Raw genomic sequence first — 15,037 nt, 5'->3', positions numbered from 1 at the left:
TAAATCCATATTTATTATTTACAAAAGAAGAATTCTACTAAAATTATATAAAGTATATATAAATAAAATTATTACGAATATGTGCATTTAGTAAGATGATATTTATGTAATCATTTTTTGCTATTTGAAGTATTACATAACTTTTTTTACATCATTCTTTCCTTTGATGAATTGTATCATTTCATAAATTATTAAATCAATACTGCAATACACAAAACTGTGGATATAATTTTATTATAAATTGTTATTATGTTACGTTCATTAATTTACCACACGTGGCCTCTTGGAATGAGATTCCACGAGTGTAGATGAATGATTTGGTGTCCCTATTTCATTTATATTATCTATATCTGATGGGCCAGTGCGTTTTCTTGCTTTTGGAGATAGTTGCTTTAAACATTCCATATCATTAAATACAACTTGCGCACCTCCTCCACTAGTTGGTAATATATCTCCCTAACATAATAATGATATATTTTAAAATATCATACAATTGTACACATGCTTTTCATTTGTTCACGATCAAATTACCTTATACAACTTTGTTTCAAGTTCACCATCAGTATCATGTTCTTGCGCAACAAGACAATATCTAGATGCACCATCGGTAATTTCTTTTGGGTCTGTAAGTCGTGTAATACTACGTCTCCTATGCAGTAATGGTTGAAAAACAGTTCCCAGAGGAACAAGTTTTCCTGGTCTATGATCAACCCATCTGTCAGCACTTTGGGAACGTCTGTACCTTTGATTTGAAACTGTCATTTTATCCTATGAACAAAATTTATTTAAACTATATGTTTTTTAAACGAAAAAGATATAAGTAGCGAGGACTAACCCTTCGTGATCGACCTTCTGTTGTTTTCGTAGTTGCTTCAGAGTTTGGTGTAGTCAGAACTCTATCTTTAGAAGCAACTGGCGTGGAATTAATACCATTGTCATCAACTAGTATTTGTTTTACTAGTCGCAGTTTGTCTTCCTTTTCTTTCATTTGATTCTAAAAAAAGTAGTAAAACTTAATAAGGAATATGTGCTTCTAATTAGTGTACTAATATTTTATAGTTTTACTTTATTTGACTACCTGTAACTGTTGACGTTGTTGACGTAACTTTATTTCTAATTCTCTATTCATTTTGTCAGTTTCCACTTGTATTTTGGTATTATATTTTTGTTTTACTCTTTGTTTATCTATTAACCGTTGATTCAGTGCCATGTCTCTATCTTTTAACTGCGAAACACTTCTGTTTAATTTTGTGTAAATATTTAGATAATAATAAAAACGTATGTTTTTTATTTACCTCTTGCTGTAAGCTACGTATTGTATCATTTGCATGATTCAATTTGCGAAGCAAGCTATCAATTTGTTCCTCAGTTTTACATAAATGACCTTCCAATGCAGAAACCTACGAATAAATACATATTATTCCGTTAATGTTTGTATATATTATGTTGACGAAAGATTCACACCTTCTTCTTTTGTTGCGAATTAGTTGCTCTAAGAGAAGCATTTTCAATTTTTAAATTCATATGTTCTTGTTCCATTGCCATTAACATCTTTCTAAGATCATTTTCTGTAAATATGGTCACTAAACTATTAAGTAATACTTGAATCATATTAAAATATAAATTTTATTCTTACGTTTTTGTTGTAAATCAGTACGTAGTATATTTCGTTTATTGATACGCTGCTCTAAGAAATGCATCAAATTAGTGATTATCTGATCATTGCATGGAGAATTAAGTTCCAATTCAGGAAATGGACCGCCCAAACTAAAGTAAATATACAATAAGTAAAATTGAAAAAGAAAAAAAAGGAAAAACTTTGAGAATAGATATTTACCTATACACCAAACCTATATCAATTTCTAGATCGGCAGCTTCAGGACGACCTTCCCTTTCTAATTTATTGCGCGCCTCCTTAAACAGCTAATACAAATTGTATTTTTATAAATGTATTTTCTCAAAACATTCAGCCATATTTGTTCAATGTCTATTTTACCTTATTTGCTTGTCTTCTTCCAGGTGTGAAACCAAGATCTAATTTTGGAACTGTCGATCGAGCTACTTGAACTTCCTGAGTCATTTCCGCAAATTTCATAACTTGCTGTAAATATATTATGGTAAGAAGCAACTGATTCATTTTATATTTTTATATAATCCCTAATTTTTACATACAATTGTTTCATCAAAATCATGGGCCCTTGGATTAACGCAGACGATCATTCTAACTTGTCCTTCTCCATCAAAATAATTTTTAAACAAATGGGTAAGTTTTGAATCCCTGTAGGGTACTATTTTATTTGTACCTTGAATTTGATTCTCTCTTAAAATTTCCAAACAGGATCGAAGTGTCATCAAAGAATTATTAATATTGCCTAAATAAAAAGATAATTGAATATTTGGGGAATACTTATTACAAGCTAATCATAATATTTGCATCCAAAGGATGGTAACCTGACCTGCTTCTCTTAGTCGTTGGCCTGTGTTTTTGGTACGATTAGTTCTTTCACTGCCAGCTAAATCAACTAAAGACAACTGAGTGATACACACCACACGTTTATCTTGTATAATTTGTTCGCCTTCACAATCTAAAGGTGCCTATAAAAAGACAACATTAATTTGTTTATAATTATTATATAAAAATTATAAAATTAAGAATTATACCTGTACAAGACGAATAGTGAAGACACTATGCGATCTGCTCGATTCTGCATTGAGAGCAGTGTGAGCAACTCTTCGTCTACGCTGGCCACGTTGAAACACTTCAAATGCTTCTTCTGAATTTTTTACTTCAATTTCTGTTACAGCATGTACATACATGTTTTTACTACCATCTTCTCTAACTATTTTACTCTGCAATGTTCTGCAAATTGTTCCACAATATTATTGTGTTATTTGCAAAAAAATATATTTATAAAAGTTATAATAATTTTATAAACATACTTAGCTCTAATTTCATCATCTTCCAATAAATCATATACACTGTTATTATATATTTCAACATAAGTAACAAATATTGCATAAGCATTGTCTTGATCCACTATCACTACTTGTGATTCATCAAGCTCACGAACCATCATTGGATTACTGTCAGTATCACTGTCTGCTTTGCGTCTAATAAAACAATTATATATGAATGAAGATACTTCTGTAAATTAATTAATTGTTTCTTATTCAATAATCTACTCAGCATAACATATATTTTATCATTATACTTACATCCTGCCTGATTTTCCATTTCTCTGAGACATAAGCCCTGCGTGAAGTTCATTTTGTCTATCAAGCATTGCATCAGCATCACTCTGTACATCAAAACCATTTAATTTGTCTGGTTTAAAAATATACTTTTTTGTCTGATAATTAGCAATACTGTTAAAAATAACATCAAGGCAACGAGGCATTATACCAACATCTTGTGGCTCGCCAGTCATTGTATATGTTTTACCACTTCCTGTTACTCCATAAGTAAATAAAAGACCATTTCTACCACGAATGACATTTTCAACTAATGGAAGGGCAACTATATTAAAAATGTCCTTTTGTGTTGCATTGGATGTAAATATACGACTAAATGTTGTCTGAATTTCTTTGTTGCTAGAATTACGGAAATTCATTGATGACTCTGGTGGTGTAATAGCTAAAGTTGTATTCGATATAACTTTCATACATGATACATCTGTAGGATGTTGCATTGGTCGTAAACGGCAATAAACTTGAACTGGATCTTTAGATATCATATTGTTTCCTTTTGGACGGCTTATTGCTTTACGAGCTGAACCTGCTGGCTTTACACGTCTAAAATGTTAATACAAAATAGTTGTTTCCAATATTTATAAACACTAACGATTAAAAATAAATGCTACAGTTTTGTATAAAAATAAAATAAAACAAAATAAACGTGAGCAAGCTAAAATATTACAACATGAGTGTATTCATATTAACAGGATTTAATGAACTTTTTCCCAATAGTTCTCATATTAAAAACTAAAACTTACATAGACTTCATTTTCTGGATTTGAACTTGTTACTCAATATCAATTAATATAAAAATTATACTGCCTTTCGTTTTCTTGATACATGTAGCCAGCTATAAACTGTCGTTACGATACAATATTCGAAATTTAAATCTAAATATGAAGTGAGATGCATGCACTGCTGCCGACATTTGTACAAAAAAGTTTCTACAATTTATAATACTAGCCTAAATAAAGTATGATTGGGCTATATTAAACTAGTGTATTACAAGTTGTTCACCGCGAGTATTTATTCTTTTCTTTGCAAGCGACAAACATTACGCTGACTTTCTCTTCTCTGTATAAATCATTTTTACACGCGATTCATAGACCTCCGGAAATATATAACCTCAACGCTTTTAATCTATGTATATATAATAAAATGCTTGGGTTGCTATCAAATAAGAATAAACTGGGAATGCTTCAAGTATGTAAGTTTATTCTAAGATATATTATTAGTATCTAAGTTTGATAAGTGGCATCACAAACTTGGCTTTAATCTATATCATATGAGATTGAAACGTCATAAGTGATATGTAAGTGAACTAGTTGTAAGAGAGTAACAACTAACTGCTCAAATGGATTCTAGTTATTTCAGGGGAAAATTGCCATTTTCTTTTTCGCATGTAATTTTTGCGTGTTCTACGTGCAATAGATGTCCAACTTTATATAATACAAAGGAATTTTGATATTCTAAAATATTTAACTCATAAGTGATATTTTACTTCAATTGTTATGAAATAACAGTCCTCTGGCAATAGATTATGATATGTAAAGTATAAAATAGGTTATTACTTTAAGGATTAAATTATTATTTATTAAATCTATCTTATTATATTTTCAAAATTAATACAAACAAAATTCCTTCTTCCTGGTAGGGATTTTGGTTGTTTCAGAGCTAGTGACTTTCGTTTCGTAGAAAACGAATCTGTATATCGAGTGTTTGTTCATACACTAATACGTAGTTGAAAATGACGCCATATTTTTTTACAACTCTTCCATGCCTATATAGCATTCATATAGTTTGTGATTATGCTTTGACAGGATCGGCTGTCGTATGAAAATATTATTTTGAACGATTTACTCTTTCTCGATGGTACTACTATTTTATATTTGTTGTTGATTGTTTCATTTAAAAGAAGACAGTTTTTTTGGTGTATTTTTAATATGTAAATAAACTGAATGTTCTTAATTTTGTTTTAGAGTTCATTACACTATTGCATTTGGGGCTTATGTGAGTCCTGGGAGTATTGTTGCGGAGATAATGCTTGCTGCAAGGAGACAAACTTTGATTCCTTATTTTTAACGTATGTTTAATATTTTCATTACCACAGGTTAATTACACCAACATATAAATAATATTATTAATACAAAACAATATTAACAGGATTACCATTCTTGGGACATTAGTTGCTGTAGCACTCTGTTGTGTTGGTTTCTATTGCAGCTCTCGACGGATTTGTGCTAAATTCTTGAAAAGATATTTTAAAATTAGCTACACTTTAATGTCCACGCAGCGGGATATTAAGTTAGGTTCTACAATAAATCAGGAGTCAATGACAAACGATTGTATTGTCAAAGTAGAAACAACAAAAGTCTCTTTGTAACAAACACTGTTCATACCTATTTTAGACTATATTTTGAATTAAAGTAAAAACAACTTTAAACAATGGACCTATATTATTTGCAACATTTTTTCATATATTGTAAAATGATGAAACATGAATGTACAGAATATCAAACTGTATACCTTTAAAAGAGAAATATATTTTACAATTATGTAAAATTTCATTCGTTTCAGTTACAAACGATTAAATAGTATTGCTATTTTGAAAACAAAAATAGACTTTATTAGATTGTTGTACTCAAAATATTGCTTTTTGGTGCAATAATATGAGTTAAACGAATTGTCAGCATCCCGATTATTAGCTACTACCTTTTCAAATTAATTAAATAGATATAGAAGAAGAGGAAAGAACTGCTCTGCATTAAAGAGGAACAATGGTTTAACATTTATGATTTTACAAGATTGCCACTCTCTGTAAATGCAAAATGACAATTTTCAATTCAAAAGATTCAATACACCTAGTTATCGTGCAGAAATGAATGATTCTTTATGTTGTACTCATATTATCTTATAAAAATTTATAAAACATTACACTAGAATAGAACTAGAGCACCAGAGCGTTTATTGTCACTACAAGTGACAATACATATATTCATTACCTTATCTTCCCGCGCTATGTGGGCAAAAGCATACATAGTTGACTTATGGTCTGTTTGTACGAAAAATTTCCCGCAGGGCGGTCATATAGGAATTACCACAGTGGCCGTTGGGCTGTAGCGTCCGAAGTACCCGAAACATTTTTTAAACATTTTTTAACATTTTTTATTGGACGCACCCTGTTTAACAGCGACTTGACGCGCCGCCGCGTTGACTTGATAACCCGGACATGCAACCCGCGTTTTTCTAAGTTTGCATTTGGCGACATCGATCATTGTTCCTTGTTGCTTAAAGTTAAAATCAACGAGAAAGTTTCCGAGTTAATAGGCGACTCTGCAAGTATAATTTCTTTGATTTTATCGAAGGAGAGTAACGACGGGAAAGAAGACATGCTTTCTTCATAGAAAGAATGCCAGTGTTGACTAACTAATGGCTAGCTAATTGGTTAAGAGATTCTACACTTATTGTCAGTTACTTCTTCAGTGAATGTAATTTCACTAGCTAATGTATCCAATTTTTTTTTCACGTATCTTTAGAATTATATTAATCTTGTAATAAATTTAAGTTAGAAATTTCATTGACAGAGTTGAGATATGCGGCAAAATGTAATATCCTAAAAAATATAAGTTTTTAAATATATTGTACGTTACAGCGACCAACATCTGAAAACTGTTTAATTATGTGTATTCGAATAGAAATAGCGGGCTCTGCAATCTTTGGGAGTGGTACTAGTAGCTATTAAAAGAGACGCTAGAGGTGCCTGTAGTTCCTCGTCGACCGCTGCAATGGAAGGGTCGCTGGCGCTCTCTACACTTCGCATTTCGAAACATCTAACTTCAACACTACTAACTAATGTATCTACACTTGGTTAGAAACACTCTCCGCGCTACTGCAGATGCACAATTACTACACATCATGTGCACCTTTCCTTAGGTATCGTGTGTTTAGTGTCAATAGCTCGTAATATGTAAGATTAAAATCGGTATCAATTGAAGAAACTTTTATTTCTTAATTACATTTTGAGATAGTTTCAATAAGCGTAGCAAGTATTTTACTTATTTTAGTTAAACAACGTATATATAAATATTATATGTCAAAACTATTGACATATGAATAATATATAGCAATAAGAATAATATATATAATATTGTAATATGTATTACAATACTCCAATATACTTGCAAATATGAATAAAATATAATGTATATTGCAATAGTTTAAAGTATAAAGAATGTATAGAACATACATTACAATAACTTAAAATATAACAAATAGATAGCATTCGGTACAAAGTTGCAAAATATGAAAAATGAACTGCATACATTGTAATAATTGCATACAATTAACTAAGTTGTTATCTTATAGATATTGAATATTATGCACATTTTGATGTATTCTAATGTATGCTATTTGTTTTTTACATTTTAAGAGAATTGCCCTATGTTATTTATATTTTATAGTATACTAATGTATGCTGTTTATGTTTGAAACTTTGTAATATATGCTTCATGTTTTGTGCGTATTACTCGGTTTTCTTCGAATGTTTCGTATTTTTAAAGTTTTAGGTCGGTCTAAAAATTTGTTGACGCGAAAGAGATGACAAAAGTGCTACTTGAACTCCTAAAAGGATTATGACACGTTATTATTATATGTTGCATGTTTCATTTTTGCATTACTAACCTATTTTATACTTTACAGATTACCAACCTATTAACAAAGCATCGTTCTATAGTCACTTATCGTCACGAATAGGTTATTATTTACAAAAATTAATTCTAGAAGTATATGAAATATATTTAATGAACAATAATTCAGTCGGTAGATTAAACTTTAAACAGAGCATTTTTATTTTATAGCGATTCTTGCTATCAAAATTAATTCCACGCATTTGCAATCTGCACCCTTGACGTACAAAACAGAGGAAATCTATTTGATGTGTTGTGTTCTTCTTAAAGGACAAAAATTAGCACTTCCTTGTGTACCATACAAATGCAAACATCAGTGGCTCGAAATACGAAAACATTCGACAAATTGTTAAAATGTGTTGTAAACATTAGAACCATCAATAAGAAGTTTACTATTACAATAAGAATCTATTGTACGTAAACAATAACTCGTATAAATTCTGGTGTCCATATCTATTCGGGACATAATAGTTACTTTTGTTTCGTTCCTGTTGCAGTCACGTGGTTTTGTTTAGGCATAGTCCAAGTTGAACGCAGTATAGAGCAATTAGCTTTAAAAATGCCGTACGGCTTTGAAGTTTAATCGAATAAAACGACGTTTCATGCATGCCAACGTAATGGCTCGTTCACGTTGGTAGCGTTGCAGTCGATGACGTCATCGTGAAGTTCCGAAATTGAAATCAATAAGTGGTGTGCAATGTTGTGTGCACATGACAGTCGGAGCGAAATGGTGATTATGTCAAAACATTCTGTCAGAGCGTCTTGCTTTTCCTTGTTAGGAATGAAAGTGTGAATGTTTATAGAGAAGATGGCGCGGAACACGAAGAAAAAGTTGGCGATATTCGCCGGAACGTCAAAATGCTTGATATATGTGAGTGATCCCTTTTACTCCGGACACGTTTGTCTCTGATATCGTTTTACTACGAAGCATCGAACGAAAGGTCAATTTTTATTGTTTTTATACCGGAGGCTCGCGTCATGAATTCGTTCCCACGAGTGTTTTATTTTCGGTGTCGACGGATACGATCGATGTTCTCGCGATTTCGATTGATTCGAACCTTGCGAAAACGTATCTCATCGTTTCACGACAATCGACGATTATTGACATCTAAATGGGACTTAATTTCCCCCTACTTTTTTAGCGGTTAACGTATCGTAGGTTCACTAACCGACTTAAAGCAATAACTTCTTTTAGGCAGAAGCAAAATATTGTGCCTCTGAAATGCCTGGAGAAATAAAATACTATGAGTGAGTTTCCTATACATAAATATATATATTCTATAAAGCAAGGATACGAGTGTGTATTACGGACTTGCGACGTCACGATTAAGGATGTCGATGCTCAAAGTCTTTACACAGGATGCATCGTCTGAGACTGGTGGTGTAAACACTTCCATTGTTTTAAGGACGTTTGAACCTTATCCAATGGAACTTGTACATTGTTTTTTTTTTCTTTCTAACGCGTATAAAAATTACCGACGCGATAAACCGTTACGCGTCGTACGATTCAACGAAGAATTTGCAAATGGACCGCGTGTTGCATCGCTCGATCGGATTCGTTGCGATACACCCTTTCTGTTTATATTTGGGGGAAAAAAAAACGTACAGCTTGCAACGAAGAAAGCTCGAGTGGCCTTGAAATGTCCGATACAGTAACCTTGGGACTAAAGCGATAAAATGACGTGGCCCTTCGATCGCGAGTAACCACTTTTACGTAAGCTTGAGCTTTCGTCGCGTCGTTGGGAACAACGAAGTGTAGTATCGTATAAATTTCAATCTCAGGCGAAGCGATCCTTTGTGCTCTTAAATCTTGTTTTCATTGGCGGAACGAACGTTCGAAAACATTTATCTCGACGCGTATAGTGACAAAAGCATGTATAATATAAGAAAAACGAAACCAAACAATGCATTATGCAATTCTGCGTTCTAGGTGTTCTAGAACAGAATATTGTTGTGGTATTGGTTGTTGCGTATCACCCGGACTGCACTTCCATCATTTATGGTATTACTGGTAGGCACAAAAACGCTCGAAAAAGATTCTTCTATACTTTTTTTTTTTTTACCTTTCTTTCAAATATCAGCAACGCGATATTGATGTACAATCCCCATTCGCAGGATACTGGTTATAATCATGTTCCTGGTATGTTCCGGTGGCGGTTGGTGGTATCGGTATTGGTTACAAGGAAGATATCGAGCGGCTGCATCGGCCATCCCGACCAGAACTTCCAACGCTCAAGCTCAAAGTTCTCTTCGGGGGCCGACCTGTCAAGTTCAGAGAGCCCGCATCACCTACAATTCGGCGAGAAATACCGTGTTGCTTCATCGTATGTGGAAAGGCTAGTATACCATCGCGAAGAAACGATCACGGTCGTTCGATCGTGTTCTCATCATGGATCGGTAGAGATTTATGCGCAGAAGCGGTGATTTTATCGGATACGATAACAATATCGATAACGGTGCGTCTTTTCTGTACCGATATCGTATACGTTAAACGGAAAAAGAATGCAACAACGCGGCATCGAACGAAGAGAAAGTAAAATTCGGTACGAGAAAGACGCGATGCAGCTGTAGAAGTTGTTGGTAGCCTAAGCGCGAAAACAACGCACGGGTGGGATTAAACGTAGCTGAAATTTGGTACACGGTCGGTACGAGAAAGACGCGATACAGTTGTAGAAGCTGTTGGTAGCCTAAGCGCGAACACAATGTATGGATGGAATAAAACGTAGCTGAAATTCGGTATACAGTCGGTACAAGAAAGACGGGATGCAGCTGTAGAAGCTGTTGGTAGCCTAAGCGCGAAAACAACGCACGAGTGGGATAAAACGTAACTGAATAAATTTATTTACGCTCGTAGGTCCTCAACGGAACGGAGCGGTGCCGGCTTACAGCAGCAATGCAGCCTCGTCGACGCATTATCAGAACATGAGCGTTGTATTGAACGATGCGAACTGCCCGTACTACCAATTGTACGGTCCGCCCCCGAGCTACGAAACTGTGATAGCCCAAACACGCGGTAAGATATCGAATCCGGCATCACCGGAGTCGTCGAGCGCGCGTACAAACGCGCAATCGCCGAGCGTGTTACCGAACTCGAGCGTGCCGCAATGTTTCTCGTACGCGTGCAATCCTTCCACGAGACTGAACAACGGTCTGGACCAAAACACGCAATACCAAAACGGGAACGCGAGCCCGCGACAACTCGACAATACGGAGGCTGTCCCGTTCACGCGTTTTCCGTACTGCGTAACGAACGGACCGATCAGACCGAACGTGTGTGTACCTTTCGATTATCAGGAACAACCGTTCGTTCCTGGTGACGGTTTCAACCGTGCTTATCAGGGGACCTCGACGAACTACGTTCCGTATCCGATGGACAAGTCGTCGGACACATCGGACCCGGAGAATCAAAGTTACGAGGCACCGAGGATGGAAAGGTACATGATGGTGAACATCGATTGTACAGCGGGTAGCAGCAGAGAGCAGAGCCTTTGGGAGACGAACGATCGATCCGTATCGAAGGTTCACGGTAAAGGAGAGAAGAAGGGCGCGGGCGACAGGCTCGAGAAACGCTGGGGTGAGCAACAACGGCGGATCGCGACGGAAACCGCGTCCGGGTTCTCGTCGATTTTCGAGAACGATGATGGCCGAGCGAACGATTCGAAATCCACCGTTCACTCGTCCGAAGACTTCGAGCCCGAGTTCTCGAGGAGTCGACGAGTCTACGGTGGATCATTGAAAGCGACCGGTAGATACGCCGGTAACGCGAAATGCGACGAGTACAACCCCGAGTGGGCATTCTCGAAAACTTTGCCCCATTCTTGCGAGGGTCTTATCAACACAGAGCCAGCGACCGCGATCGCCAGCGTTTCACGTAACGCGAGCCCGTTAGAAGCCACGGTGAACGCCAGCGTGAGCTCGTTTCAATCAAATCCATCCAGCAATGTGATATTAGAGTCTTTCGTTTCCGACGGCGCGTCGTCCTCGACGGAGAACGTCGAGAACGCGAAGGAGCGTCGTTCCCGTCTCACGAATGCCAGTACAAATTCTGACCTTGAAAGTAACCATAGATTAGACAGATCGAAATCATTGGACTGAGCGCCGAGCGAACAACACTGTCAACGCGCTGCGCTTATTCTTGTACGCGTTACCGTACGATAGCCCCGCGTTCACATTATATACTATACGTGTACGTATTCACGCGACGGGGGATCGTTGGGTCGAACGGTCGTCAGGTCGAATACGTTCCATCCCGCACTTGATGTAACGAAACGAGCGCAGTATTATTTTTTTAAGGGTCCTCCGAAATCGGTGTATTTTCGTCGAGTTTATGGGAAGCGTTTAAACGTTGTGTACCTACATGCTTGTTGATCCTGCCTACCCTTCAGATTTATCCACACTGTCCACGAGGGCGAGATCTTCGTCGTACCGTGTCGACACACCCGGAATCCTTCTGTCATGGATAGCGCGTGCCGCGCGATACATGGAACCAAGAGTTTAACGCGCTTAGATATTTAACGCAATATACTGTTCTCGTACTTTTTTCAGCGAGAAACGCCCATGGGAACACCGAACACCGTTTTTTTCTCTTCTTTTTTTTTTCTTTTCTCTCTCTCTCTCTCTCTCTCTCTCTCTCTCTCTCTCTCGTTTCGCGCGATTACTTTACCGATTACGGGATAAATCGATTTATCTCCACCCAACCGTTGCTTTCGTTTATTAACGCGCGTGGTTCCGTTTCTACGTCGTTCTCGCGCGCACGATACTGCCAGATATCTTTTTGGTCGAAAATAACTCGTTCGTCGGGCTGTTAGTTTTCGTGTGATCGTTGCCCGTACGGTTTACGCGTTCTCGTTTACGTTAAACACGGTGTCCCTGTTTTTTACGAATGGGCTCGACTAACTCCGGTTACGCACAAAACCATCGATCGACGCCGTACGTTTTCATCGTCCTATATTTAATACCGGTACGCCGGTCAAACTCGTTAGCGCACCTTTTTCTAATCTTCGCACATTGTCGCACTAACTTTACAAGCCACAGGAACTTTTTAATATAAAATATTCTAATTAATAGGTGAGATTTTACCGTATTCGAGCGTCTCCGCGCGCCTCGTAATTTTCTATAACGAGTGAGCATCGACTCGGTGTTCGACGGTGCTGAATGAACGAAAAAAACGAAGAAAAATAAAAAAAAAAAAAAATAACACAAATCGATCGCCCCCTCCATTCCGGGGCGATCGAGCCCTCCGTTTTCAGTTATGATCGAGCATCGTTCTACGTTCTCCGTGTTTTGCACGTTAATGCAATCTCGATATTTAAACGTTAACTCCTTCGAAGCGCAGCAAGCCACCACTGACGTACTTAACTTTAAGATATGTAATTTACGAAAGAGTCTCTAGTTTGTTTACGGATTATAGCGTGCGGACGAGGGGGTTGGGGGGTGTTGAGAAACGAAGGTGGCGGGGAACGAGAAGAAATACTCTGTAAGATAAGAAGCCGAACGATAACGTGGGAGCGAATGTGGCGGGGAAAAATAAGGTTTAAACGTCTGAAGACAATTACGTTCGAATCGATTTACGGGTCACGACAGCTTGCAAACGCATCTTCCTTTTTCTCTCTCGAGTCGCTACGTCGTTTTCCAGATCGTACCTATTTCACGATGTCGAACGATCACGCGTATCGACTTCGTCGGTGCTGTTGGAAACGCGAACGAAGAACCCGTGGATCGTTGTTGCGGCTCGATCACTCGTTGCTAGGATCGGCGTAACCGCGAGTCGTCGTTTTACTTTTTCGCAGCACGAACGCGGTCGGGACGCGAGAATCGACGTGCCGTCGCGTTTGTAAGTTTCTGACTGGGTTTTCGATTGTAACAGCGGTCCAAAGAAACAGCGTACGTGCCAATAACGTGTCCGTTAGATAAATCAATATCGGGTAGAGCGAGCCAGCCGATCTCGTGGAAGCAACTCGATCTCGCAGCCAAGGTGTTGTTAGCTTAAAAGAGGAAAAAAGAATTATACATCTATATATAAATATACGTGTGTATGTATACATTTGTGTCTCGTTATATATGTATACGTATATATATGTATACGTATGCATATATACGTGGACGTGTATGGATACATACATACGTGTACCTACACATACATACACAATTATTTTTTGTAACCGATCCTAAGAGGGCCGTTTCGACTGTCCGTCTGAATAAATATTAACGCGTAAGGCTAAATAACGAGCGTTGCTCCGGATCCATGGGAGTCTTCTATAGATTCAGGAATACCACTATATTTTGTGTGCGTGCGTAGTGTCTGCGTGTTACATAGCTTTAACGATAACTTAGTCCGAACGATCCTCTCACCGTAAAGCGCAATCATATTCGTATTATCATACTGTAAGATATATTGTACCTAACGAGCGGAGGAGCGATGTCTCTCTGAAATAAAGACGAAATATTTATTCACGTCAGGTTGTACGATGCAATCGCGAAACGAACACGCGTTTCCGGATACTCACGGTCCTCGTTACCCCTCGAGGTTCCTTTTATTTTCATTTCGAACGTAATTTCGTAAATACTAGAACCGTTTCGAAACTATCGAAATACATTCAACAGTATCGTGAACCGATAGACATTCTCCCGCGTAGCTTCTCATCCCCTATGAGAATCGTTCGGTATTATTCCGTATCGTTTGTACAAATTTCACGTGCACTGTACACGCAAGGATACGTGTCCGTACCACGTTCGAAAAAGTTGCACAAACATCGTAACGAAAACCAGAGAAATAGATTATATTCTCTTTCGGTATTATTTCGGTTCTTTAGATTTCAATACCAGAACGATCGGTATTTGAAAACCTCGATCGAAGGAACGAGTCTCCCCGTTTGTTTTTATTTCATCATCGATTCGGTATCTGGTTGCAGTCGTCGCTCAGTTATTGCAGCACGGTAACGCGTTACCGATCGCACGAGTCCGTAGGGTCGCGATCGAATACGAAAGAAGCAGTTAGGGGAGTACGTAACTCTGTTACACGGAGCCTAATCGCGTAATCGATGTGTGTCGCGCGATTAATCGTTGGATATGGCGATCGTTATCGGGTCGTCGATAAACCGTGCGAGGGAACGTGAGCT

The 15,037-nt window shown here is 37.3% G+C and overlaps 3 protein-coding genes and 1 long non-coding RNA gene across 8 annotated transcripts; 3 read left to right on the top strand and 1 right to left on the bottom strand.

Moving 5' to 3' along the window:
- Nucleotides 1-82: 82 nt before the first annotated feature.
- LOC143143761 (kinesin-like protein KIF23) lies at nucleotides 83-4,093 on the bottom strand. Its single transcript, XM_076305420.1, has 15 exons — nucleotides 3,993-4,093; nucleotides 3,217-3,792; nucleotides 2,941-3,111; nucleotides 2,662-2,860; nucleotides 2,457-2,595; nucleotides 2,173-2,372; nucleotides 1,997-2,101; nucleotides 1,838-1,923; nucleotides 1,637-1,767; nucleotides 1,465-1,568; nucleotides 1,296-1,400; nucleotides 1,079-1,225; nucleotides 836-994; nucleotides 532-768; nucleotides 83-456 (listed from the first exon to the last, which is right to left on the bottom strand). Exons 1-15 carry the CDS (start codon nucleotides 4,001-4,003, stop codon nucleotides 262-264), a joined length of 2,565 nt encoding a protein of 854 aa, XP_076161535.1. The 5' UTR covers nucleotides 4,004-4,093; the 3' UTR covers nucleotides 83-261.
- Nucleotides 2,097-5,801, top strand: LOC143143774 (uncharacterized). Of its 3 annotated transcripts, none has more exons than XM_076305453.1 (3): nucleotides 2,097-2,117; nucleotides 5,214-5,317; nucleotides 5,398-5,801. In XM_076305453.1, the coding sequence occupies exons 1-3, from the start codon at nucleotides 2,115-2,117 to the stop codon at nucleotides 5,615-5,617; spliced, it is 327 nt and encodes a 108-aa protein (XP_076161568.1). In that variant the 5' UTR covers nucleotides 2,097-2,114; the 3' UTR covers nucleotides 5,618-5,801. The 3 variants fall into 3 exon arrangements, with proteins under 3 accessions (XP_076161568.1, XP_076161565.1, XP_076161567.1); XM_076305450.1 differs by lacking the exon at nucleotides 2,097-2,117 and adding an exon at nucleotides 4,277-4,437; XM_076305452.1 differs by lacking the exon at nucleotides 2,097-2,117 and adding an exon at nucleotides 4,959-5,106.
- A 127-nt stretch (nucleotides 5,802-5,928) lies between these two features.
- On the top strand, nucleotides 5,929-14,372 carry LOC143143766 (uncharacterized). Of its 3 annotated transcripts, XM_076305439.1 has the most exons (7): nucleotides 5,929-7,167; nucleotides 8,558-8,649; nucleotides 8,723-8,790; nucleotides 9,115-9,167; nucleotides 9,850-9,930; nucleotides 10,035-10,255; nucleotides 10,774-14,372. In XM_076305439.1, exons 3-7 carry the CDS (start codon nucleotides 8,728-8,730, stop codon nucleotides 12,012-12,014), a joined length of 1,659 nt encoding a protein of 552 aa, XP_076161554.1. In that variant the 5' UTR covers nucleotides 5,929-7,167; nucleotides 8,558-8,649; nucleotides 8,723-8,727; the 3' UTR covers nucleotides 12,015-14,372. The 3 variants fall into 3 exon arrangements, with proteins under 3 accessions (XP_076161554.1, XP_076161552.1, XP_076161555.1); XM_076305437.1 differs by lacking the exon at nucleotides 5,929-7,167 and having other exon boundaries at nucleotides 8,581-8,790; XM_076305440.1 differs by lacking the exons at nucleotides 5,929-7,167; nucleotides 9,115-9,167 and having other exon boundaries at nucleotides 8,581-8,790.
- LOC143143776 (uncharacterized) lies at nucleotides 7,662-8,306 on the top strand. Its single transcript, XR_012991245.1, has 3 exons — nucleotides 7,662-7,799; nucleotides 7,933-7,986; nucleotides 8,091-8,306. It is a non-coding gene; the product is annotated as an uncharacterized LOC143143776 (long non-coding RNA).
- Nucleotides 14,373-15,037: the final 665 nt, after the last annotated feature.

The sequence above is a fragment of the Ptiloglossa arizonensis genome, chromosome 2, assembly GCF_051014685.1.
Source record: "Ptiloglossa arizonensis isolate GNS036 chromosome 2, iyPtiAriz1_principal, whole genome shotgun sequence".
NCBI classification, from domain to species: Eukaryota; Metazoa; Arthropoda; class Insecta; order Hymenoptera; family Colletidae; genus Ptiloglossa; species Ptiloglossa arizonensis.
The sequence above is the reverse complement of the archived record's forward strand: the minus strand, read 5'-3'. Positions and strand labels throughout refer to the sequence as shown.